Genomic DNA, 25612 nt, shown 5'->3' with positions numbered 1-25612 from the left:
TCTCTTAAAGACCTGTAATAACTGGCCTGTTTGAGGCCACAGCAAAATAAAACCTACATCAGTGTTCAAACAGGCACCGGACTGTGTCTCTTTTATACATTAAAGTGTTGCAGGAACGCAGGAACCAATTGGAGGCGCATCGCCGCCCTGTGGTCGAGAAACAAGAAGTAGATCGACTGTGCGGTGTCGGATTGAGCAGCCTGCCTTCAAGTGCCCCATAGTCAAACACCGATCAAAGATGGCAGCGCTGTCATCACCTCTGCGGGTCTGTCGGGGGATTCTGAAAGAATTACGCGTTTTACATGGACCGAGTTACAAACAGTCACTGGCCTACAGCTACGTCATGGACCAGTTTCGGAAAAATAAGGCGAGTGTCTTTGTCTCGTTATTGCGTTTAAGCTAATATTACCACAGTTAGCTTAACTATTCCGAAGAGCACTGGAGGTGCGTGGCTGTTGGCAGCGAATCCGTTAACTAGCAGGTTTTGCTCGTTAAATTAAAATCTCTTTTGCCCCTCAGCCTTTGTCCAAACGCGGGGATACAGCGAATATCTTGGCTGACATCGCGTTGTTTTTTTTGTGCCAATTTTATAATGGCAGGTGTCCGCTAAGCACAAGGTGACTTAAGCAGGATATGCTAACAATTAGCGAGCAGCTAATGAGCCTCATAGCTCGGAGTTAAATTGAAGGTGATAAAGCGCTTTCTATAGAAAAATTCATCGACTATAACACGTTCTTCAAAAAAAAAAGGTCAATGTAAATGTCCTGTTAAATAAAATGCACAATTTATGATTTAATGAAAGATTGTTAATCAGTTACCTTTTAACCAATGAAGTAGTTATGGATTTTAGTGATTAGTTCGCACTTTGTTAAATTATTGTAATTCAGTTTTTCAGACAATGAGTCATAAAAACCAACTGAACAAAAGAGTGGTAGAGGACAGAAGTAGTAGGTTGTGTCAAATTAAATAGATGAATACAATTAAAAGGGTTTATGTGCTTATTTCTACAGCATGACGAAGAAACAAAAACCTCAAAAGCTTTGCTGCTTAGGCTACAAACAGTTTTCAATTTTGGCACCAACCACTTAACCTAGTGTTTCTAACAAAGTATGTTTTTACATGATGCACGCGTATGGAGTCCCCCACCCCAAAACCAGCCTCCCACCACATAGCATAATTAAAAACACAGCACAAACATGGGCAGGCTTAGGCTAAAAGACCGAGAACAGGCTAAGGAGCGGCCCCCTTTTGTAAAGGTCTTTGGCAGCAGATGGATTCAGGACAGCCAATGGGTGGGAACCAATTAAGTTTAAATGTGCTAATGGGTGGAGGCTCAACACCTGGAAGGGGGAAACAAGAGGCCGAGAAAACCACAGTGCCACCTACCATCCGAAGATTGAATCACGTCAACTGGACTTCTTTCTTATCCGAGTGACTTCTTCAGTGTCAGACTGGAATGGATGAGTAGTGAAACGTTTCTAACCAAGAAGAAAGAAGTCCAGTTGACATGATTCAATCTTCGGATGACTGAGAACCTTCACCGACTGGCGCCTAACGGTTTCCAAATTCAACCTGTGTACACCAAACTGTGATGCTTCCATGCTGGCCTCCCATCACGAGCCAGTACTGACCCGTGCATTTAGTTGTTGGAATAACTTCACCAGCAGCAGGTTGTTTCAGCCGAAATAAGCTTCCTGTTTCCCAGCGAAAGTTTCTTTTGTGGAAACATTGCTTAACGTGGGTTAAGCGTTTCTGTGGGCATGTTTGTACCCAGAGAAAGATTGTCTGTGAGGGAAGCTCCACTCTGGCTGCTTCTGTGCTTCTAGATAACCAACAAAGTGATACATTATGTCAGTTTCACAAGTCTTATACGGAAGTTGACAACACTCATGTGGAATACTTTGTTTTTTATGTGCCTTGTGAGAATCCGCCTGCGTTTTTGTTAATGACTTAGTCTGTGTCCTGACTTTCTGTTGTGACTCTGAAGCACATCACTACAGTACGTCAGTGCTGCTGCCATAGTGGGTCAGTAGAGAAGTGCTGTCTTACCTTTTGTCACTACAGCTGTACTGTGTCAGATAAACGAGGGCCATATCAGACGCTTAAAGTACTTGGAAGGGGACAGAAAAAGTGGACTGAGACATCCCTGTTAAATGCTGCCCAAACGAAAGCAATACGGAAAAAAGTTAATTTCGAGTGTTTCTAGACATGATAGTGTTTGTTCCTCTCCTCTCTAGTACACAGCTGCCTGTTGAAGGGTTACGCATACACGCTTAGAGCGTGTATTATGTATGCTGGGGAGAACATGGCTCACCTGGGGGCTTCATGCATGTGCAGTCACTGAAGCAAAACAGCTAGAAGGGAACTCTAGTTTGTCAGTTTGCCAGTACAGTTAATGAAGGGACAAAACTATATGTGTTAATGTTAAAGGATTTTTTTTTTCTTTTGTGGCGACTGATTTGATAAATGAAGAAAAAAATGTCGGAAATTCCAGCACTTTTCAAAAGAATCGACCACTTGACCACCACCAGATTGTAATTACAGTCCGGTTCTTTTTCTAATTGCTCAATATGAATTGAAGGTTTTTAACAAATTGGGAAAGGGATAAGAAAAGACTGGAAAAGTGGTGTAATGCTTAAAAAAACATTGACATTGAAACATTGATTATAAAAAAAAAAAACAGCCTCCCAGGGAAGTATAGTATTTTAAATGCAGGGTTGTGGTGACGATTATCCCCAGGTGAACACGTGCATAATATTTGATCTGCACAAATAATATTTTTCTTCTCCTCCTCCTAGGTGACGGGAGAACGGCATTGCCGGGCCCAGCAGGAGGCGCACCACGCTTCACAAACATACCTGTGTCTGCTGGAATCCTCCAGGAACCACCAGGCCCTGCACAACCTCTACCACGGCAAAGGAGAGCGCAGGCTGGAGGAGGCGGCGGGTCTAGTGGGGCTCCGCTTGCCAACTCAGCCTGGAGGAAAAGGCTGGGAGAAATAAAGTCATGGAAGGATGCACCATGGAAAGACAAAATCGATATCTGCTCTGTGGCCTCATGTGAACTCCAAAGATAAATGTTTGACTGGAGTCTGGTAGACAGGAGATGGCACCATCATGAGCTGCTTTGCAGGAATTATTGCTGTTGTACTCTACCAGTGTTCAAGGGCAGGAAATATTGTGATTATCAACAGTGTGTTTGAAGTAACTGTAAAAATATAAGCTTGTCTGTTATAGATGCACTCTATCTTATAGCTTCTGACCTCCTGCTGTTCAACATAACAAATGTTCTAATGGACTGTAAATACTCATCCATTTTGGTCTATTTGGCCCAATAAAATATTAATAACTGTTAGACTTTGGGTTTTTTGAATATCACATTAACACATTTACTTTGTGTATCTGTTAAACTGGTAACAAAAGCCTTGTTTTGTTGCATTCACATGCAGAAAAGGAGCAAAGTGATGGTAAATTTGAAACTGACTTATTAGATAGATGGAATTATTACGGATATTTGCAGCATATGTTATTTGTCAAGTGGGACGTTATAAAGTCACACACTGTGTTTGCATTTGAGACCTGCCTCCGTTTCCTGAGGTGAACACGGCCGTTCTGGTTTTTTGTCTTCTGTCCATCTGTTTTGTCAAAGTGTGCGATGGGACATAAGTCTGAAACATAACAATACAACAGACACCTTTTACGCGGTGCTTTTCTTTTTGCAATTCAGAGGGACGTGTTGCTCTTTTTACACCCTGCATCACCACATCACCATCTGTCAGCTTTAGCTACTTCTGAATTTAAAATATAATCAACTAATACATTGTGCTGTTACTATATAAATGCACATATCACTGCACTGACACAGTCGGCTCTGAAATTTTACAGAGCTATAATTTCTCTGTTGTTTTTTTTTTTTATTTGGAGCTGTTCAAGTAATCATTGTACCTCATTTATTTTAAATACAGTGGCCAAAACATTAGAACCTAATAAACTCCAGTCGACTCCACCAAAGAGTAGAATGATCCCTTTTCTGACAGGGCATCTTAAAAGCTGAGAAATTACAACCTAGTGAAAGCAGAATTCATGGCGGAGCCACTGGTTTTGGATTGGGTTCCATTGTACAGGTGTACCTAATAAAGTGGCCAGTGGGCGTAGATTTTATATGAGATAACCACACAGCGTGAACATCAGCTTTTAGAAGTTGTTCTGTTTAAGGTCTGGACTCTTGAGTTTTCTGCAGAAACCATATTTACAAGTGGAACAAATATGAACTCGATTAGCGCAAAAACATACAAAGTCACATCGGGCAACTGGAAAGAGACGCCGAGGTCAGAATGTTGCGGGGAACACGACAAATGTAATGGGACAAGAGGAACGTGTCAAAAATAATAATACCAGAAGACGCCGAACAGACACAACTGCGTCACTAAACACGAGCAGTGGGTTGTAATGAACATCAGGCACTGAAGTTAAAAAGGCTGCGAGTTCCATCCTCAGCATTTACCAGGAAGTGTGTGTGTGTGTGTTGAAATTAATATTATTGCCCTATTATTTAATGAGGTTCCCAGTGATTTTGCCCACGCGCTGAGGAATATTCCCAGTATGCTGCAGGGACCTTGGCTGGATCCTGCTCCCTCACACTCCACTCCGCCCCTTTTTCTAGCCCACTGTTTGTTATTTGTCCCACTTTTGGGTTTTTTGTTTTTTTTTTTAAATCCGTTTACCACGTTCATGTTTCCTCCTTAGTCTCCAGTGGTGACTAACTCTGCCTTCAGTGGGAATTTAAATAGACTAACCTCAAAGCAAAGCAACGTACAGTGACGCAGGGAGTAAGAGAAACAACCGTGCGCTGCCCCGAACTAACACACACACACACACACACACACAGCCCTGCAAAGAAAGCAGCGATGCATACTGACAAAGCAACAGCTTGTGTCAGAATTTATAGTGCGCACAAAGCAGGATGGAGATGTGCTGCTCCTCGCCCTGCTGTGTTATGCGCTGTGGAACAGACATGGCAAACGGCACTAGAGGGCTGAGCGGCTCTGCTGGTTTGGAGGAGGCGGCTCCCCACAGACTGTGATGCTGCTTCTCCCCCCCGAGGTGTCTGTTAGGTAAGTCAGTGTATTTTAACCCGGTCTCAGCTGGGGGTAATGCACTGAGGGGGGAGCTGGACCTGTGCTGTCATGTTGACCCCCGGCTTTAAGTGAGCGTTTAAGAGTGAATGGTGGTGATGTGAGTGGGCGTGAAGCTGCTTAGAGGAAAAACTGACGACTTCAGGAGGAGGAGGAGGAGGAGGAGGAGGAGGAAGAGGAGGAGAAGGGGGAGGAGGAAGGCGCAGGCGCTCCGCCCGCCGGAGCGCAGGCTGATTTGTTGATTCCTTAGTTCGGCAGGGAGACGAGGAGTCCGCATCTCCAACTGAAGTCTGCGTAAAGACAAGAGGAGAACATCTGCGCTCCCTGGAGCTAAGCGCGCACCTCGGAGCAACTGGATTCTGCTTCTTCATCACGGGTTTTTCCAACAATCCCCCCCCCACCCCAAAAAAAAAAACAGTCAGTCCGTCATTAGAGAGAGCGCAGTTTGACTGGATCAAGGACGACAGGGAGAACATACGACGACCCAGAGGAGCGGAGAGAGGAGAGGTGACATGTTTGGCATGATCAAGAATTCGCTTTTCGGAAGCAGCGAGGAGACGGAATATAAGCTGCTGAGCAGCGAGACGAAGGTGAGCGCGCAGTGGGCACCTGTCAGGCGCAACTTCATCATAGGATCTTTAGAGCTTCTGCAATTTGTGCGCCTCTCTCCATAAGTAGTTCCCATGTTATTTTCCCCAACGCTTCACTCTAAAAATGTTGTAGTACGACGATTTTGCTGTTGTCTGTTTTGTTTCTCTATTTCATCCCAACCCCCGTGAGCTTGACTGGCAGCCTGTGACCTATAAGGAAGCCTGCTGAGCCGCAGCGTGGGGGGCAGAGGGGGCCAATCAGCATTTGCTACACAATTTAACAGCTTTAGCCACTTTACGCAGCTCTTTAACATGATGACGTGTTATGATGGATGAAGCACCTGTCGGTTCACGAAGTGGTGAAAATCAGTGGCACTTTTTTTCCAGCTGCTGTTACTGTTCCACGCCACGACATTTCTGATCCTTAATTTTAATGACCCTCCTTATTAATTAGTATAAATGTATTAGAAAACGTTTTGAGATTTGGATTAGACCCGCGCAGCATCGGATTCAACGCTGTTCAACAGTCGCTGTTTGCTTTGACATTTTAAAGCAGGCTGGGTGCAAAAGTTTGCATCCACTTGTTTTGAAATGGCAAAAAGGGTAAAACTAAGATTTTCTTCATCAGCATAATATTTTATGCACATTCAGGGAGAAATGTTCCTTCATCAGAAATTAAATTAAATTTATTTTTAAAGGACAATAAACCAAAATATATATGTAACGTTATACGTTTGCGTGCCCTTACTCTGAAATTGAATTGAAGAGGATGCAATTAAATTAATTAAAATAAACTTTTATTAAGTATTTGTGGCATTTCAGAGTAGGGGGATGTAAACACTTGCACCAAACTCTAGCACTTTAACTTAAGTAAAACTTCTACTTGCGGTGGATTAGGCTAATTTTAGGCAAGTGCTTTTTACCTGAATATGGATTCTGTGTACTTGTACCCCCTCGGGTGTGTGTGTGTGTGTGTGAGAGAGGGGGGGGGAGCAGAGGTACTACGTGCATGCATGCATGTAGAATCACAGGGCACAAGGTAACCGACCCTTCGCTGCCCCAGGAGGATGCAGCTCAGGTGTGTGGAGCTCAGATATGGATCCAGTGTGTACAATGAAACACTAATACATCAGAACAGTGACATAGGAAACTGATGCACGCACACGCACACACTCGTTTCCAAAATCTGAAAATAACCATCGACCAAAGCACCCGTGGAAGTGTGTGTGTGTGTGTGTGTTTATCTTTGAACAGCAGCTAACGTTCAAACAGGGAGACAAAGGATTTCCAGCCCAACTGAGCACACAGGAAGGGAATCAGATGACCCAAAGTGACACATTTACCCAGAGCAAATCTGATCTGTTCTGATGCTGCAAACCAACAGTGTGATGCTGAAACGTAAGAACAGGCCGTTGACAGCAGCAGTATCTCTACCAACAAGTGCTTTTTGAATTATTTTGGTTGGTTATTAAAAGTCACAAGTAGACTGGAAAGTCATGCAGAGCTGCTTTGGAAAATGTTTACGCCTGAAGTTTGGTGAAAAGAATCACGTGCGGAAAGTCAAAGCTGGAGCTTCACTAAATCTCTGGACCTGACTCGTATGTAACAGCAGGTATTGAAATCAGAGCTCGTCACCTGATCTGTGGAACAGTCCTCTAACACCGACACCCTACACGCCTAATTAAAACACACACACACACACACATGCAGCAGAACCTCTGACGCTTTGCTGAAGTTCAGTTGGAAGTTTGCTGATGAACCTCGCAGGTTGTTCTGACAGAAGATGAAATGATGAGGCAGTTTAACAGCCGCAGTGTTGATGATACCTTCTTCCGTGGGCACAGAATAATTATCGCCGCATACGCCGACATGAGACAGCAGCCGAGCGCACACATGCACAGCCAGCAGACACATGACAGACACATTAATTGCACAAGTGAGGCTCTGCGTCCTCGGTCTGTCTCCTGTACACAGGGGTAATGGGGGTCCCACTGACAGGCCGTCCGCAGCACAGTCCTTTTAATTACTATGCAGGAGCTTGTGTTGCTGTCACCAGTTGGACTTTCATGATAACATAATGTTACCTTGTGTTTTTGTGCTGCGGGCTCTGATTACACGACCACTATGCAGGTTTTTCAGGTCCTCGGTCGCAACGCAGTGGGTTTGCAGTAAGACTGGGATGTAGAGGGGTTAGTAACACAAACACAACAGCCTGGGAAATCACTTTACGAGATGAAGACAAAATCATTTTAATAAACTTGGACAGATGGGAAGGAAAGTGGCTCCTCGGGACAAAAAGTTTTAAAAAGAATTTAAATCCTTCGTGTAAAATCTCTCTTTGAGACCGTGTCGTGTCTCTTTTAGGTCATTTTTATCTTTTTTCGGCCATTTTCTGTTTCTTTGGGCTTTTTCTGTTTCTATCTGGTCATTTTGTTTCAATATTTGTCCTTTTTAAGTTATATTGTTTAATTTTCTATGATTTCTTTTTCCCTGGGATCAATTTGTGTCTCTTTTTAGTTGGCTTGTGTTTCAGCATTGCATCTCTTTCGGGTCATTTCTAGGAGCAAAAATACTGGATTACATTCATGTTTACACACAGGTATTAGTGGCTCAAACTCTTTTGCTTTACTACCACTTTGAATCAGGGTTGATTTCATTTGGTGTTTTAGACAAAAAGGTCAAACACATTAAAAGAAATCATTTAAATATGTATCTGGAAGGTCCAGTTACTGGTGAATCAGTAATGTCCTCCCTCACTAGTCCCCTCACTCAGTTGTGAGTCGGCAGATTTAAGCATCTGCTCCATTTCTTCTATTTCTAAATTATGCATTTAACAGCACTAATAGATATTTAGTGATTCCTGCATTTCAATAATGGACCTGGATTGTTCTGTTACTATCACGGTTTAGTTTTTTTTAAATTAAATTGGGTCACTTTGCAGAGATCTGTTTTCAGCCAAATGAAACCCACCAGGATTCAGTTTTGTAGTAATAAATATAGCACAGTCCCTGGATTTCTGGGGCTACGATAACAATTCCATGGTGTGTGGTCACAATACTGGTTATATTGAGTGAGTGTGTCATTATTTTTCATTGCTTTGACCAGCACGTAGGTTTAGATGTGCATGTACCACATAACTCTTCCCTGATTGAGCCATTCGGAGAAAAACACGAACGCTGTAAATGTATTTATGTATATAAATACTGTGCATTATAATCACGAAAAACAAGTTGTATTTGAAACATGGGTCCTGGTGTCTATTGACCAGATTCCTACAAAACATCTTAAAGTTATTGCTCAGTAGCACAGCTGAGTGACTGTGCTCCACATTAACCCCACTTAATCACACTTATGGCAAAACTGTTGCATCGTAGTAATGCTGTGTGTCTGGCGAGAGAGGGGGGGAGAAGGGGTGGGTGAGGGGGGGTCGAGTGTGTTTGTCCATACCCTGTTATGTAAGACCGTGCAGCCTGATGCCCATTATTCCCCGTAAGCTGACTGAACCCTGCAGAGCAGAAGAAATTTAATTAAATCAGTGTACATACATTTCATCTGCATCTTATTTGGCAGCCAACGTTGCTTTCACACACACACACACACACACACACACACACACACACACACACTGAAGCCTCCATCCCACCCCCAGTTCAAGGCTTTTGTCCTTAGGAGCAGATTGTCAGCATCAGTGTGTCAGAGGTGAATCATATCTGAGCTTAACCTTTCCTGCACTTATCCCCAGGAAGAGAGCGACTGTGTTTGTGTGTGTGTGTGTGTGTGGGGGGGGGGGTGTGTGTGCACGAAGAATCTGGAGCATTCGTGTGCGCTACAGTGCCTAAGCCACCCCCTGGTTTCCCTTTCTTCCCCAGGATGGCGTGAGCTTTGAGGTGCGGCGGTACGATGCAGCCAAATACGCTGTTGTCTCCTCTGAAGGACGAGCCTTTGACCAAGTGACCGGGGAGCTGATGAGGAAGCTGCTGATGTACATCGGCGGCAGCAACGACCAAGGTGAATAAACAAGAAAACCAAATGTTCACGTGGATAAACAGCCACTGACTTTATAGGGTTGGATGTGACTTACGAACTGCCTTCATTAGCCTCCTGTACTCATGGCGAGTGCACTGAAACAGACCTACAGTAACAGCTGATTTATGTAATCAGATTTCCTTAATCTGATTAAGGCAATGTAGCAGGAAAGCCATATTTTAATGGTATGGAATATTAATGAATACTGATGGATCTATATTCACTAAGTGCCCAATCCTGCAGAACAAAACATCACAATCTTGGACCAGTTAAATTGTTTTTCTAGAATTTATTTTATCTATAGAGGTGGAAATAATGATTCAGCGTGTCATCGTTTGTTTCATTTGACATATTTCTAGTGCAGCTCACATAAAGTCCAGACCAGACGCTGCTCCATGTGGTGACATAGCTGCAGAAAACCTAACATTCCAATGAATAAAAATGTTTTGTGCATTAAATCACAAATTCATTTATTACTTTGTGGAGAAGCTTTTGTTTGCATTGATTCACTGTACAAAGAAACGTGTCTGCCACAGTGTTCAGGGCGGATTTTGGTCCATTCTTCTTAGCAGACGCTCTTGTGAGTCTTTATCTTCTGTTCTGTTGGGTTCAAGTGGTTTTAAGTGGGATTGACCAGGCCTGTCCGGCACCTTAAAGTTTCTGTGGAACCACTTAAGAATCTCCTTTGAATTAATTGTTGGAGCATCGTCTTGTTGGAACTTCTGCCCGAGTCACAAACCTCATTGTCCTGGTGGATGGCAGAGCAATTTCTTCAAGAGCATCTTCGTATATCAATTCAAATCATGATGCTTTCCCCTGCGGACCCAGTGTTGCCCGTGCATACATGGGTCCATATTTCTCCCACAGACCCCTGTTGTATTCGTTGTAAATGAAATAATAACAATTTGCAGTTCACGTCTCACGTGTCTCCTATTTTTGCCACAGTCTATGAGCCGAGCTGTGACAAATGGGGCATCGTCCGGGATGTGAAGCCATGTTGTCCAGCTCTATCCATTATGAGATGTTTCTTGCATGAGGGCTTGGTAACACATGTTGCATTTACAGATGAACTCAGCAACTGAGGCAGAGCTACAGCTTTTTGTTTGGGTGCAAATGGCACAAATAAAAGCTGCCAAGCTTTTTTTTTGGCACAAGAACACGCAACGGGATTTGCAGGTTTGCCTTCTTCTAGAACTAGTGTGTTTCCCCCAGTTTCCCTTTCCAAGCTGGCATTGAGTAGAAGTCGTATGTGATGTGTCCAGTCTTTGGAAGCCTTATCTGTGTCCCTGGCTTGAGACAACACAGTAGTGGAAATACCTGGTTCAGTGTTTTTTACTGCATGTTCCAAACTTTTTTCCTGGGTGATTTCAATTTAATGCTCGTAACATTTTTATTAATTGGAATGATTTCTTGAAATAATACCAGTGTCTGATCTGAATTTAATGTGAATAGCTGCACCGGGAATATTTTGATTTCTAATTTCCCCATGTCTAGTTTATGAATGTTTCCTATTCCTATTGCTGCTGCCTAAATCTATTGGACGATATGGTTGAATAAGGCACCAGTGTTGATGACGGCAATGTTCTGACCAACGAACAAACAGACGAACGCGACCACAGCTGACTAAGTCTAGGTTCAGTTCATGCTATTTACAAAGATGATTTACATGAACTACTTGATGATGATTGATTATTATGATACTAATAATAATAATATGTTGTCCACACAGCACACACAACTTTACTAAACTTACTTTCTGTCTCGCACTTCATCCTCTAAGATGAGGCCATGGGTACGGCAGCTCCCGTCATCATCACTGTGTATCCGAGGAATGATGGTGTGTTGTCCCGTCGGCTGGTGGTTGGCATCAAAATCCCCTCTGCTTACCAGCAAAGCCCCCCGAATCCCACCGACAGCGCCATCAAGATTGAGGAGCGGCCAGGCATGACCGTCTATGCTCTGTAGGTTTCATTTAAACTGTTTGCTGTCTATAATTACAAGGACTATACATTTCTAAATGTATTTGTTATTATTGTGTCCTCTCATTTAACATATCAGTTTGTATCCAGTCGTCTGATTCAGGTTCACTAACATCTGGAGTTCCTCAGGGATCAAATCCTGGATCTGTGTTCTTTCCTCCTTGAATGTGTCTTATCATTGCTTTACTGGTGATATCCAGTTGTACAGTATGTACAGTATTTGTGAAGCTTGCTGAAGCCTGAAATTTGTCCATTTTACACAATCAAACTTCCTGTAGTTAAATCAGAGCATCCGGGTCTTGGGTTCACTGTTTTCAACAGCATTTTGGCTCCTTGGCTTTGAACTCTGGTTTCCAGGAGCCTCGGAAGAATTTTTGATTGCCAGCTGATCTTTTAGTAACATCTCAAAACTTTCTTTTCATATCTAAACTAGTGATCTTATTCACATTTAAGCCAACGGGACAAAACAAGTTCAAAGTTAATCAAAAATTGTGCTGCATACTTATGAACTAACAAAGTCTCCAGACTCATATCCCTGCAGCTCTGCCTTTGTTAGAAATCCTTTAACATTTAAGTCACTACACCCTTTGAATCCACCATGTATCAGTGAGACGCTGACACAGGTCTTCTGAGCCTCTGAAGTCTGCAGGACTGGGGGGGTCCTGGCTGTGCCGCACTCCAGATTTAACAGTGGTGGTGACTGAGCCTTTTCTAAATTATGGAACAAAACAGACATTTTGGTCTTAGCTAGATAAGAAAAGACTTTTGTCATCTGTGTTTGTGCGCCACTGAAACTGTGGTCTGGAAAGTTGCAATATAAATAAAGTTTTATACTCACTAACAGGGATGGAGCTGGTTTAGAGCAGCTTTCCCTGACCACTAGTACACTGTGTATTTTAGGTCCCTGTTTCTTCCTCCCAAGTCGGTCAGTGCATTTGTTAAGACGACATAACTCATCCAGTTGAACTAACACTATAATTATCCACCTGATTTATCTTTCGCCCCCGTTTCTTCTTGTGTGGACAGGCAGTTTGGAGGCTTCGCAGGAGAGAGCGAGTATCGAGCAGAGGCCTTGCGTTTGACACGAACCCTGGGCGAGACAGCCCCATTCCAGCGGAAGCAGTACTTCTGCTGCAGCTACGACCCACTCAAGCCTTACGGACGCCGCAATGAAGTGTGGTTTCTACAGGAAGAGCCATAGAAACCATTCAGTCAGACAAATCTCATACTTTATTGACCCCTTTCACCACACAGAAACTGTCCTGTAGCTCTATCAGTATTCTATTGGTAACAGCAATATGGGGAGTTGATCCATGTTTACCCATCTGATCTTCTGTTTGTTTGAAGCTAGAATTCAACATCAGTGCAGAAGCATCAATTCATTATCACGTTGTCTATATTTAAACCTGTAGCTCTGAAACACAACCGGTGACAAAAGTGACTAAACACGTCTAGACAAACAGTATGAAGAGGTGAAAGCATGCAGCACTGTGACAGAGTTTAGGTTTTTAGAAGAAACAAAAAATAGATTGTTAAGAAATTACCTCTAGATAAATTGATACGCTACTGCCACTGGTTTCTGGGTCTATGGAACAGAAAGGTCAGCTAATAGAGTTGAATAGATTCAACGAATAATCTGTTTTTAATCTTTAAACACGTTAGAATGATTTATTTTTTCCATTCCTTTGAGGTTTCCACACTTTTCCTACATGACGTCCCCGTAGAACACACAGTTGCATCTCTTGACTTTACAATTTAGTGATTTAGCAGCTTAACTGGAAAGAGCACACACCCTTTTCCTCAGTAAGGAGCTGAGCCATAAAGTAGAGCTAGTCTTCATAAATGAATGGGTGGATCGTTGTGAGCGGAAAGTCGCTTGCTGATGTTGTGTTAGACATCTTGTAGTTATACAGTGAATTAGTCCAGAAAGCTTTTGTGTGTGGTGAAAATTTTGTGTTTTACTGCATGATGATGCCATTTTTGTTTAGTCACACTCCTGAAATTGTATCATGTGACTGTCTACGCAATTTTCTGTCATAAGAGTAAATATAATGTTGAGGATTTGTTTCATAACTTAATAAATAGGTTATTAGTTAAAGTGTGGATCATTGTAATTGTCTTATGTTTTCATTTTCTCGGGGACAGTGTCAATTCAAGTATTTACACAAAAGCAGGCTATCAGTATAAATTCCTTCTTAAGTACACAAGTATTTTTACGCATTTAAAATACTGAAGGTAAAATACTCACTGTACATGTCAGTGATACTGTAGTTAGGAATGTTTCATTTACTGGTGCAGCTTTAACTACGTCTGTGTACATTAAGGGGCCTGAACCCGCAGGGCCACAGTTAATCTGAAGAGTTCTGAGATAAATGAAGGTTGAAAAGATGAAAAAAAACAGTCATGATATACAAATAAAACCCCAATGCCAAAAAAGTTGGGACAATGTATAAAACAAATTGAAAAACTAAACCAGAAAGCAATGAGTTGCAAATCTCATTAACCCATATTTTTTCACAATAGAACATAAACAACATATCGGATGTTGAAACTGAGACATTTTACCATTTCATGGAAAATATTAGCCTATTTTGAGTTTGATGGCAGCAACACATCTCAAAAAAGTTAAAACGGGCAACAAAAGGCTGGAAAAGTCATTGCTGCAAATTAATTGGCAACAGGTCAGTAACATGACATGAGATAACAGGAAGAGCCTATTAAATGTAAAGATGGGCAGAAGTTCACCAATCTGTGAAGACTTTAAGGATCCCACCATCCACAATCTATAATATCATCAAAAGATTCAAAGAATTGGGAGGAATCTGTGTACAAAAGGCCAAAGGTCAAAACTGGATGCACGTGACCTTTGGGCCCTTAGTCAACACTGCAAAAAAAAACAGGCCCGATTCTCTACTGGACATCACCGCATGGGCTCAGGAACATTCCAGAAATAACTGTCCATGAAAACAGTTCACTGTGCAATCCACAAATGTAAGTTAAAGCTGTATCACGCAAAGAAGAAGCCACATGTGAACACGATGCACAAATGCTGTTGTGTTCTCTGAGCCAAAGCTCATTTTAAATGGTCAGAGCCAAAATGGAAAACTGTTCTGTGGACACATTTTTAAATGAGAAACGTCCGGGTGCTGAACTGCTCTGCCTGCAGTCAAGACCTTTCACCAACAGAAAACATTTGGTGCATCATCAAATAAAAAAACTGGCAACAAAAGCCCAGAACTGTCGAGCAGCTAGAATCCTGCATAGAAAGAGAATGGGACAACATTCCTCTGCTAAACTCCAGCAGCTGGTCTCCTCACTTCCCAGATGTTTACAGACAGTTAAACATCAGCATGTGTTGCGGTTATCAAATTCAAAATGAGCTGATATTTTCCATGAAATGATAAAATGTCTCAGTTTCAACATTTGACATGTTGTTCATGTTCTATTGTGAATAAAATATGGGTTGATGAGATTTGCAAATCATTGCATTCTGTTAATTATGAATTACACACCGTCCCAACTTTTTTTGAATTGGGGTTGTGCGTTAAGTACACAATAAATATTTTTGTGCCTCGAACAATTAATTAAAAGTAACCAACTGAATAATTTAAAAGAGAAAGTACTATAACTCAAAATAGTTGGGAACCAGTGCATTTAATTTTACAAAATTAATATATGTATATTCCTATAGTCTGTAGGCTGTAGTAAAGCAAAAGTATGCAGTAACAAGTAATAATAAGTAGTAATAAGCATCTTTATATGTTATTAATAAGTAGAATATTTTCTGGGCTTCAAAAATCTGGACTAGACTTGCACATTTACATTTATTAACAGCAAGTTAGCAACAGGTTTTCTCTGTGGTACCTGTACTGTACTTTTTATTTTAGAGCACGTCATTACTTCAACTTAAAATGTAAAAAATGTTGAAGCCGTATTTCAACTTGTGAGTATTTTGAGTAAAATGTTTGCATTTTTTAATATTAAACCACCGGTGGCAGTTTCACTTAAGTAAAAAGAAAAACCTCTTAGTTTGCTTTTAACTTGCAAAATTATTAGCAATACACTAACGCACCAAAAAAGCCGGTGGTGTGCAAAAAAAATGTGTAATTACATGATGAAATATTAACACACATAATTGAATAAATGCTAATCAGAGAATGTAGCAATAATCCTGTAAATGCCAATTAAGGATTAGTTAGACACTAAACAAAGTGTTTAAAAGTTTAGAAAAATTAAAAAAGTATTAACATATGAAACTTAATAAATGACATTGTTAGATTTTAATTGACAAACAAAATTCAGCGACAGGAATAAGAACTGCAAAAGGGACATTAATACGGACATTTGAATAATCCAAGAAAACCAAACCCACACACCAAATATCCTCTCTCCACTACAACCATGTGCAAATAGTCCTTCATGCGGATGTTAACTTATGATCTCTGACATGGCCAGAAAGGGCCTCATCCCAATTTATTTAGAAATAAATGGTTTGCATTCAGAAATTTAAAGAGCAGGCAAAAAAAATAATATCTTGATGTGGCCCTGTAACCCACATTAGTGTAAGTACTCAAAGAATACTCTGCTTTGCATACGTGAATACATGAGAAGCTACTGCCGGAGTATAACATGGGGTCATTCATGTGACCCCCAACTGTGAAATATTGCACATACATCTTTCTGATCCCCCTTTTCAACCTATATGCTGCTCTTTTTAAAACCAAAGGCTCTAAATTATGATGGAGGATTACTTGAGGCTGTAATGTAGGTGATGCCGTACAGGATCATGCTCGTCATACACAAAGGAAACTTGATTAGAAGCAATCAGATCACTCAGCACTACTCAGCCCAGTTCTGACGTTATCTATGTATAAAGCTGTAGAAAAGAATACACACGCTGATGTAAAAATCCTTTACCTGTGGAGCTGTTATTGTTAATTACTACAGGAATCAAACTCAGAAAGTCACTACAAAAAAGGTTTTGGTAATAAATTTCCACCTTTACAAAAATACATTGCCCACACTTCCTCCTCCTTTCCTCTCTGATCAAGGACAGTTCTGCTGCCCCTACCTACCTACGGAAAATGAGTCCCATCACTAAGAACAATTATGACCAGAGTCAGAAAAGCCAGAGTTACAAGATATCAATCACTTTAAATGAACTTTAGTAAAAGGGGTTGTGGTGGCTTTATAACCTATTCCAGTACCCAAAACATTGTTAATTCATCTCTGAGCTCTCTATTACTCTCATCTTTTCTGTGTTCTATAATCGAGTGGGTCACCACACCAACATCTCTCCTTGTTTTAGAATATATTTAAGATACAGAAGAACGGAGCAGTGTCATTACAGTGATGCTGCCTGAGCCTCAGTTGTCCTTCTTTTCAGGAGAGTCAGGAAATGGTGCATATGGTGGAGGCCGCTCCTGTGCGGGAAATAAAGAATTAGAACCTGAGTTACATGTCCCTTGCATAAAAGTTTAGCTGGGGAGAAAAGCAGCAGCTTACCATGTAGACATTGTGCGGATTGTTGGGATTGTAATACGCACTTCCTGCTGCTTCCGCTGCCTTGGAGTTACCTGTGCATAAAACCAGACGCAACAAAGTCAAGGAGACAGACAGTGATTGCTGATGAGCATATTTAGGAACAGATGCTACAGTTCCTAACAACTGATGTGAGGCAGCATTAGTCATGTGAAGCACAACAACTGACAGCTCCAGGAATCCTCAAGAAAAAAAAAAAAAATCTAGTAGCACATCCTCAGGGTTCACAGAGGCAGATGTCAAACTCAAAATAGAGATACGGCAAATTAACATTTCAGCAGAGGGTGCTTAGCTTGCCCCGTGTGCAGGGGGATACGGTTTTTACCGAAAACCACAAGGTGCTAGAAAAGAAGTAAAAGGAGGGAGAGGGTGAAGGGAGATTGTTTAGCCTTAGTAATGTTGATGTGTAGCAGATGAGACATCAGCATCCCCTGTTTTTGGTGACGTGCCTCAAAGTGAGTCACTTTGAGGCAGACAGATCAGATCTGACGGGTGCAGTGACACAGACATACAAAGAGGAAATATAAAAAGACCTGGAGGTGGTGGGGCTGCTGCTGCTGTCCAGTTCTGAGGGGCTGGAGTCCAATTTTGGGGTGGCCCAGGGTATGGTGGAGGTGGCGCCATGTAGTCAAATCCAGATGGGTACATTCCTGGAACAGAGAAAGCAGTAAAATACAGGCTTTCAAGATTTAAAGCGGTTACAATTAATCAGCTGTTACAGACCTGGCAGGAAGGGAGAGAAAGTACAGCAACAATTGTGCCTCGAGGAATTTTACTTATTTTTAAGATCTAGCATAAAAACACACATACAAAACAAAAACGTGCAAATCCAGGAAAACACCAAGGATAAAAACTAGCTATAGAATTTAATACACAGACTACTATTAATGTGAGTACAAAATTAAATGTAATGTTCTCCCCCATGTTTACTTTGCTTAAACATCAGGCAAGTAAGTATCAGCTTGTATTTTAAATAGTATCTGGGCCAATAAACATGATTAGAACATAAGAGTATACTATACTATACTATACTGAGCTTTTAACTTACATTTATTGAACATGAAAGTGAAAGAAAGAAAAAACAAAACGGAAAGTAAAAGTCATCTACAGAAAAGATGAGAGAGAAGAACTGGACTTTCTGATCATTTGAGCAAATGACACTGTTTGATCAACTTAAAAAAAAAAAACACATTTCATTTGTCAACTTCAATGGAGTCTCACATATGAAAGTCAAAGCAAAAAGGACTTAATTCTCTACCTGCAGCAGCTGTTGGATACGGATAACCCATATTTCCAGGTGCAGGGGGAGGCCCTTGGTAGAAACCATTCTGCTGGGGTGGTGGTGGGTAAGGGTAGGCAGGAGGAGCGGCTGGAGGTGGGCCAAAGCCATTGGTCATTCCAGGTGATGGATACCCAAAGGAGGAGGCACCATTCTGGACAGGAGCCGCACGAGGCGCTAAATCACGGCAGGAGAAATTAAAACGAACTTGTGTTTTAACTCACTCATCATTTTTCATATCACGTGTTGTACAGTCCATCGAGAAAGTATTCCCAGCTCTTCGTCATTATGGGGTATTGTTTGTAGAATTTTGAGGAAAAAAAATGAAATTCATCTATTTTGGAATAAGGCTGTAACATAACAAAATGTGGAAAAACTTTAGTGCTGGGAATATTTTCTGGATGCACAGTATAGTCAGATGGCACCTGCCCTTACTCTTCCCCCATTAACGGCATATTATTTGTTCAACCTGTGTCATGATTCAACAACTTTTAACAACTGCGTGTAGCTTTCAACCTTGAAATACTCTTTAAGTATTTACAATTTGTTGTTGGTAAAGGATTTAAATCCATTTTCAATCATAACATGTGGGAAACACTGATAATGTGAACCGGCATACAAACCATTTGTGGCAAGTTTGAAGAGATGCTGTCCAAGTTCTATGGCTCCCCCACTGGGGAACGACATCTTAAATTGGGCCTGGCCCTCCCAGCCACCTGAAGAGAAATGTTAATACACTTACACAAAAATGATAACTGTGCTCTTTATTGGGATATAAACATTGGCAATGCCATAAATGTGGTTGTTGTATTTAGATTTTATTGAATTTATGTACATGAGTGTAACTACATCATACCATAATTTACAGTGCAAGAGTAAAAAACAAAGAGCCACCTACCACCAGGCTCAGCTGAAACTGTTCCTTTAATGTAGTTAGCTGCAAACACTGGCTGCTCAATGCTGCAGCCCTTCATCAGATAATAGGGGAACATGGCTGAGCCAAGGCAGTCTTTGGTATTACTGGACACAAACACCAACTACACCAGAATGAGGAAAGACAGAGTGTTTGTGATGAGTTCAAACAGGATGTATCAGAAATGAATACTGCAAACTTCCCCAGCAATACGACAGCAGCAGTAATGGAATGTTAAATGCATATTTCGTGTAGTTTTGGCCTTACACTGTATGGAGTAAGGTAAACAGTGCCCTTCTTGGTCCCCTTGAGCAGGTCTGACTTGCAAGTGGCATCACTGAATGACAGTTCTACATTCTTACATTGTCTTACAACACTGGGAAAGAAATACACATAATGTAACAGGTTACAGTGGCAGAAGAACACAAACTCCACAAAACCTACCCCATTACATTTTGCAATACCACTTCAAATTATTTCCTCAAGGTTGAAGTTCAAACTTCACTTTAATGACAAAGTACTCCAGTAAGACAAATCTCTCCCTGGGGATCAATCTGACTATAAGCTACAGATAAAGATTTAATTCAATTCCAGATTCAAAAAACTTTATTGATCCCATAGGGAAATTGTGTGATAAATAAGCAAAACACTATAGAATTTGATGATAACATTTGTTCCACATCTGAATCATGAATAAACTTTATGCAAAATGTAAAAATGTTCCAGACTTCAGAAAACTGCATACAATGACAGCTCGTTCTTCCATATAAATGCGACATCAATTATTAACTTGCTATATTTTATACTAAGAATTTACATGTACAAAGTAAATACATACTTCACATTATTGTGATGGCTTAATGTAGTGAAGTAGTTTTATTATACAATGCAAACACTCTAGTGTCTTATAATTGCACAAAACAAGAGTAAGTGGACTTTCTGTACTTTCTGAAATGCCTAAAAACTGCTGTTACAAAGGTTTAAATGTGATGTAATAACATTTCTGCGTTAACAAGATGTCAACACTCGACTGCTACCGCTACTTCCTGTTTAGCTAAGCCATTCTGGCTACACCACCTATCAAGGTATGAAGCGGTTATATAGTTTGCCGTTAGTAATATTATTTTTCCCCGAATAAAACAACATTTTACTTGCCCTGAAATGGCGTAGACTGCTAACACAAATGTCAACAGATCCGCTAACTATGCTAATGTTAGCCAGCCCAGCTAACGGGAGGCTACGCGAAGGCAAGTTAAAGGTAAACAAACCGAAAATCGCGGCGAGAACTTGCTGCTTCATAAAATTAACCACGCGGACTCAACATGAAATACATACGTTTCTCCATTATTTATCAGAACGCCGCCGTTTTGTGAATGGTTCCGATTCAAAGCCATGTTTGGTTGGCGTCTTCTGCTCTCTCGCTGTCCGTGCTAAAACTCGAGAGCCCAACAGGAATGCCCTAGAAACGTCACGCACGTTACGTCACCGCGCCGGGTGACAACTCGTGACTCGCCGTGTGACGTGACTGTTGGTGGGATCAAAACAACCGGGGCTGTATACAATAAACAAAAATCCTTAGAAATGAGCTCCCGCTCCATCTGTGTGCTGTGGCGGCACAGTTTCACAGAAAATCATTATGTCCCGACAGAATAAAAGTGCAGGTAAAGGCAACTCAATCTATGTTCACGGAAATGACCTCAGTTCCAATGAAATGGCATGAATTCCAAACTGGTGAAAGCCTCCTGTGGAACGTGACCTGCCCATGTACCCGCAGCACTGGTTCAGTTGCTTTAAGGTTTAAATGGCAATCAAAGATGCAGACCTGGATGGACGCTAATTTAAAAACAGAACAGAACAGTACACAGGTTTAAGACTGCTTATGTAACCACTGGATGGGTACACACATTGCCATAGGGGAAAGGAGAAGGGGTGAGGTTGCCAAGGCCTGTGAGTTATGCAACAGCTTCATTTGATGGCACCCTGAGGAGGCACTGAGCCTTGCATGATATCTATTATTTAAACAGTGACCTTTTTTTTTTTTTATTAATTACCAGCTTGTTCTACTTTTCACATCAGCTGTAACTGGACATCTCTCAGGGTACAGAGGTGAATATTACTCATGCTCCTTTATATTAGGAACACCTGTGTCTCTTTCATGGTTACAGTGGAAGTACTCATGTTTTAAAGGTAGCAATACAACAATGCAGTAATACAATGCAATTAGAATTGCTATATTCCAAATTCTACTAGAAAACTACACAAATACATGCAAAACATGCACAAGTACTAAAAGTGCACATAACGCAGTTACTAACAGTTAATCTAAATAAATCAAGTATATTAGTGATGCATTAATATGCTCATCACTTTCTTCAACAACGTCTTCAGGTTATCTTACCAGAAAATAAAACCTCATAATTTATTGGCAGATTGTATTTTATATTAGTAATATGAAGCTGCAAATGTATCACACTTATTAAACAAACGTAGTGTTGTAAAAAAGTATATTATTCAAATGTGGAGGAATAAAAAGCATAAACCTGAAATACCAAAGTGAATGGCTCAGAATTACTTTATATTACCTAAGGTATTCCATCAGTAGATTATTAGCGTTTTTTTTGCATCTCTTGTAAGTTGTTGCCTCATCTGTTAGTGGTTATTTATTGCAGCTTTTCTCAACTTTCCAACCAGAAAGTCACGTGACACGCGTTGGCTCATCCATCACTTCATAAGAACTGCAGTGCGCTGGGTGAGAACGCAGCAAGCTTCCAACCAATTAACGCTAATTAGTTATCCAGGTGTCACGTGTCTGCTCTACCTGCGTAAAACAAAGGATCCCATATTTATGCAGCGCAACTCCTCTCAAGCGAACCAGCAAAAAAAAAAAGATGAACTACTGTTCTGCAAAAGTATGTTTGATTTTTTGGATTCTTACCGTCATGGCTCAGAACTGTTGGTGTTTCTCAAACACGCAGATGAAGAAAATACCCGAGGAGCAGCAGCAGCCGGAGCTCGTCCTGCCGAGGGTCGCCTGCTCTGCACGGAGAATAAAAGCTGTGTTTGGGCCGCTGGTCAAAAGCAACTTGCATGTTAGAGGTAAGCTCATGGTGTTGCAGTATTACAATTCCAACCCCTGAGAATGATGGCAACCACATGCAGCAAACACGTGCCCCAAATGCTACAGAAGTATAACACAAAGAAATGGATTTTATTGCGCATCAAGTTACTGATAAACGAATTTAATCACTTTTGATGCTGTTGATAATGTGGCTTTAAATGTGTCCCATTCAGATTTGTGCTTCATAAATGTTTGTGCAGAAATCTAAAATATTCAGGAGAGTCCTGACAGTGCATGAATATGGCTGTAGGTCCTGAATCGTTAATGCCACACGTTTGTCAAACCCCTTGAACTAAAGCTGAACGTCTTAACTTTGCTCACATGTTGACTGTATGTGCTTTGTTTTCTCAGATATGTCAGGTGTTCCAGTCCCAGTACCTGAGTCTGAGGATTCCTGTGGCGTGAGGATGAGCATAGAGAAAGACCAGACCCTCTCGTTCATCAGCAGATACGACGGCTGCTATGTTCAGATGGAGGTAAAAGAATTAATAATCACTGGCAGGATCCTCAGGCCTGTGCTGTGTGTTTGTAAAGGCAAGTCTGAAGGTATCCATAACTAACGTTCATACTGTGATGACCTTTGACCCTCAGGGCAGCAAAGTGGTCGTTCCTCTGCAGGTGCAGCTGATGGGAGAGGATAAATGGTTCAGGGTGAACATCAGCTGTCCTCTGATAAAGAGATACATTGAGAGGACTCGTCTCACTCCAACACGTGAGTGGAAACAAATGTACTGTGTCTTCCATATCTGAAGTCGGCGCTTCTTTATCATCAAAGCTCAAACTGCCATGTTTTCCTTTCCACACTGGTTTAAAGTTAAGAGTAACTTTATTGCTGGTCATTTAGGAAATGGAAGCAGCACTAAGACTAAAACCCAACTCTTTTCCAGCGTTACCTGAAAATTGTGACACAGAAAAACGACTACGTGTGGATTGTGGCCACCAGAGCATTTCTAGTGAGGCCTGCTACAAACTCGGGTGCTGCTATGATGCTTATGATTTAACCTGCTTCTACAGGCTCAACGGTAATAACCCTAATCCCCAGTGTCTCCAGGTGTCCTGTAAAGAGGAACATGTGGCAAACAAACATTTTCCTGTCTCTTGACTCTTCAGACTGCTCCCTGGATGGACACTTTGTGTTCTCCGTTGCAACCGCAGACACAGACGCGCCGATCGATCCCAGCAGCCTCATAATCAAAGATCAGCCACAGTGTTTCCCTGTGGTCACCACCCCAGATGTGGCAGTCTTCAAGATCGGAGTGACGGACTGTGGCGCAAAGATGAAGGTGCTGCAAATTCGAACGGCGTATCCCCGTCCTGTTGACACCTTCTACAATCTGTGTAATTTGGGATGAATTGCAGTCACCTGGGAGTTACTGCAAGTATAAAGAACTAAAGGTTTTAAAATCCTTTCCTCTCCCTGCTTTCCAGGTTGATGGAGATGTGGTGATGTATGAGGTGGAAGTAGAGGAGCTGCATTCTCAATTTAGGTTGGCTTTTACTTTTCTTCTGAACATTGCAAGTCTATTATAAGGCTGCTAATTAACTTCTAAAAATCTGGGAATTTACTCCTTATTTTTTCCCCCTCAGTCTCCAGGTCCAGTGCGAATATGAGGCAGAAGACCTAAAGCGTGCAGCAGACTTGCAGTCTTCGTACACAGTCACCAACCCACCCCCTGTGGCTGCCCTGGGAACTGCCCAAGTGCAGATGAGAATAGCCAGAGGTGATGCGTTGCTTAGCACTGTGGCTTTGTTTTACTGTATTTAGACACTAGTGTGCTGTTAAGACCTTCCAACAAAACCATAACGACCATTTATTTGTTCTTCTTCTAGATGCAAACTTCACGTCGTTTTTTTCAGCGGAACAGCTTCCACTGACCTTGCCCCTGCGTAAAGCTGCATATGTGGAGGTTTCCCTCGCGCAGCCATCCCCAGACCCTTCGCTGTCTCTGCGCATTCGGGACTGCTTTGCCTACCCAGCATCTAGGCACTCGGTGTGGACGCTTCTCTACGATGGGTAAGATGGAGTCAGTTATGCCAACAAGTACTGTCTGCTCCTCGATGTCTAGGACCAAAATCAGCTGATAATGTTAATGAATTCAATAGAAAGTTAAAAATTACATGGAATAGGTGTTGGGCAAATTTATGAGTCTCAAATTTTAAAGTACAGAGGAAAGTTCTACCGAGCAGTTTGGTTTTTTTAAATTCTCTGGAACAGATGCCCCAATCCTCTGGACAACATGAGAAGCTCTGTTCCTGTGGACAACCAAGGAAAGACCACCTCCCACTCTCAAATCAGGAGGTTTGATGTCAAGACCTTTGCCTTCTTGGACCCTAATACAGGCCATCCAAGTGTGGAGGAAGTAAGACCCAGCTGCTGTTTGCAACCTATTTTACTAAAGCAGCACAGCAGCTCGTTAACTGTAATCTCTCTCTCTCAGATCTATTTTTACTGCTGGGTGGAAATCTGCACTGATGATGCTGACTGTGCACAAAGCTGCTCAATCATTTGTGAGAAGAATGTTTTACCCTGATTTATTTATATTTTTTTGTGGTTTTGGCTGATAATTTGTGCTGGGTACAGAGCCAAAATGATGAATCTGATCTGTCCAAGTACTGTTTTCCCACCCACAGCATCTGAGAGCGAGAGACAGAGAAGAGAGGCCACGTCCAAGTACGACCAGGCCCAGTTGGTGTCCATAGGGCCTCTGCTGCTGGGACAAAACGGCACGAAACCAGAGGAGGAATCATGTGTGACTCATAACAGTGAGTGTCAGATTAGCACAAAACCGCTGCAATAACTGGCTGATGCAAAGGTCTGTTCTCTTCCTCAGAGCTTCAGTTGGCCGTGTACCTCTTCTCTGCTGTTGGCGTCGCCCTGCTGCTGGTCGTGCTGTTTACGGTGTGGCCGTGCGTTAAGAAGTGTCAGAAACCAGGAGTGCAGCACGTTGAGGCTTGATGAGAATAAATGACCTCATGTTTTATAATGTGCATTAAAAAATCACTTTTGTACTGTTACTTTAATTCAGGACTGG

The 25612-nt window shown here is 41.7% G+C and overlaps 4 protein-coding genes and 1 long non-coding RNA gene across 5 annotated transcripts; 3 read left to right on the top strand and 2 right to left on the bottom strand.

Moving 5' to 3' along the window:
• The first annotated feature begins 192 nt into the window (after positions 1–192).
• On the top strand, positions 193–3354 carry fmc1 (formation of mitochondrial complex V assembly factor 1 homolog). Its single transcript, XM_067478249.1, has 2 exons — positions 193–367; positions 2799–3354. Exons 1-2 carry the CDS (start codon positions 239–241, stop codon positions 3000–3002), a joined length of 333 nt encoding a protein of 110 aa, XP_067334350.1. The 5' UTR covers positions 193–238; the 3' UTR covers positions 3003–3354.
• A 1969-nt stretch (positions 3355–5323) lies between these two features.
• On the top strand, positions 5324–13832 carry LOC137100387 (heme-binding protein 1-like). The gene is made up of 4 exons (XM_067478201.1): positions 5324–5724; positions 9594–9732; positions 11531–11711; positions 12756–13832. Exons 1-4 carry the CDS (start codon positions 5647–5649, stop codon positions 12928–12930), a joined length of 573 nt encoding a protein of 190 aa, XP_067334302.1. The 5' UTR covers positions 5324–5646; the 3' UTR covers positions 12931–13832.
• On the bottom strand, positions 5731–12759 carry LOC137100388 (uncharacterized). Its single transcript, XR_010910890.1, has 3 exons — positions 12568–12759; positions 11504–12440; positions 5731–9229 (listed from the first exon to the last, which is right to left on the bottom strand). It is a non-coding gene; the product is annotated as an uncharacterized lncRNA (long non-coding RNA).
• Positions 13833–15990: 2158 nt separating the features above from the next.
• wbp2nl (WBP2 N-terminal like) lies at positions 15991–20957 on the bottom strand. Its single transcript, XM_067478200.1, has 8 exons — positions 20798–20957; positions 19730–19838; positions 19448–19586; positions 19173–19265; positions 18529–18726; positions 17804–17920; positions 17235–17305; positions 15991–17152 (listed from the first exon to the last, which is right to left on the bottom strand). The coding sequence occupies exons 1-8, from the start codon at positions 20854–20856 to the stop codon at positions 17096–17098; spliced, it is 843 nt and encodes a 280-aa protein (XP_067334301.1). The 5' UTR covers positions 20857–20957; the 3' UTR covers positions 15991–17095.
• Positions 20958–22069: 1112 nt separating this feature from the next.
• LOC137100380 (zona pellucida sperm-binding protein 4-like) lies at positions 22070–25546 on the top strand. Its single transcript, XM_067478194.1, has 12 exons — positions 22070–22558; positions 22932–23056; positions 23172–23292; positions 23468–23602; positions 23691–23863; positions 24009–24067; positions 24168–24301; positions 24411–24594; positions 24796–24940; positions 25019–25088; positions 25212–25343; positions 25412–25546. Exons 1-12 carry the CDS (start codon positions 22351–22353, stop codon positions 25534–25536), a joined length of 1611 nt encoding a protein of 536 aa, XP_067334295.1. The 5' UTR covers positions 22070–22350; the 3' UTR covers positions 25537–25546.
• The last annotated feature ends 66 nt before the right edge of the window (positions 25547–25612 follow it).

Source organism: Channa argus, chromosome 15, assembly GCF_033026475.1.
Source record: "Channa argus isolate prfri chromosome 15, Channa argus male v1.0, whole genome shotgun sequence".
In the NCBI taxonomy this organism is placed as follows: Eukaryota; Metazoa; Chordata; class Actinopteri; order Anabantiformes; family Channidae; genus Channa; species Channa argus.
Note: the sequence above shows the minus strand (reverse complement) of the source record. Positions and strands in the feature narration are given on the sequence as shown.

Bases quoted from the DNA above. Each gene is read 5' to 3' on its own strand.
- fmc1 (XM_067478249.1), top strand. From the start codon at position 239: ATGGCAGCGCTGTCATCACCTCTGCGGGTCTGTCGGGGGATTCTGAAA. The intron at 368-2,798 runs GCGAGTGTCTTT...TCCTCCTCCTAG, and splicing joins ACCAGTTTCGGAAAAATAAG to GTGACGGGAGAACGGCATTG.
- LOC137100387 (XM_067478201.1), top strand. From the start codon at position 5,647: ATGTTTGGCATGATCAAGAATTCGCTTTTCGGAAGCAGCGAGGAGACG. The intron at 5,725-9,593 runs GTGAGCGCGCAG...TTTCTTCCCCAG, and splicing joins TGCTGAGCAGCGAGACGAAG to GATGGCGTGAGCTTTGAGGT. The intron at 11,712-12,755 runs GTAGGTTTCATT...TTGTGTGGACAG, and splicing joins GGCATGACCGTCTATGCTCT to GCAGTTTGGAGGCTTCGCAG.
- wbp2nl (XM_067478200.1), bottom strand. From the start codon at position 20,856: ATGGCTTTGAATCGGAACCATTCACAAAACGGCGGCGTTCTGATAAAT. The intron at 19,587-19,729 runs GTAAGGCCAAAA...ATTCTGGTGTAG, and splicing joins TTTACCTTACTCCATACAGT to TTGGTGTTTGTGTCCAGTAA. The intron at 17,921-18,528 runs GTAGAGAATTAA...TCTCTGTTCCAG, and splicing joins GTATCCAACAGCTGCTGCAG to GAATGTACCCATCTGGATTT.
- LOC137100380 (XM_067478194.1), top strand. From the start codon at position 22,351: ATGAACTACTGTTCTGCAAAAGTATGTTTGATTTTTTGGATTCTTACC. The intron at 24,302-24,410 runs GTGATGCGTTGC...TTCTTCTTCTAG, and splicing joins GCAGATGAGAATAGCCAGAG to ATGCAAACTTCACGTCGTTT. The intron at 24,941-25,018 runs GTAAGACCCAGC...TCTCTCTCTCAG, and splicing joins GCCATCCAAGTGTGGAGGAA to ATCTATTTTTACTGCTGGGT.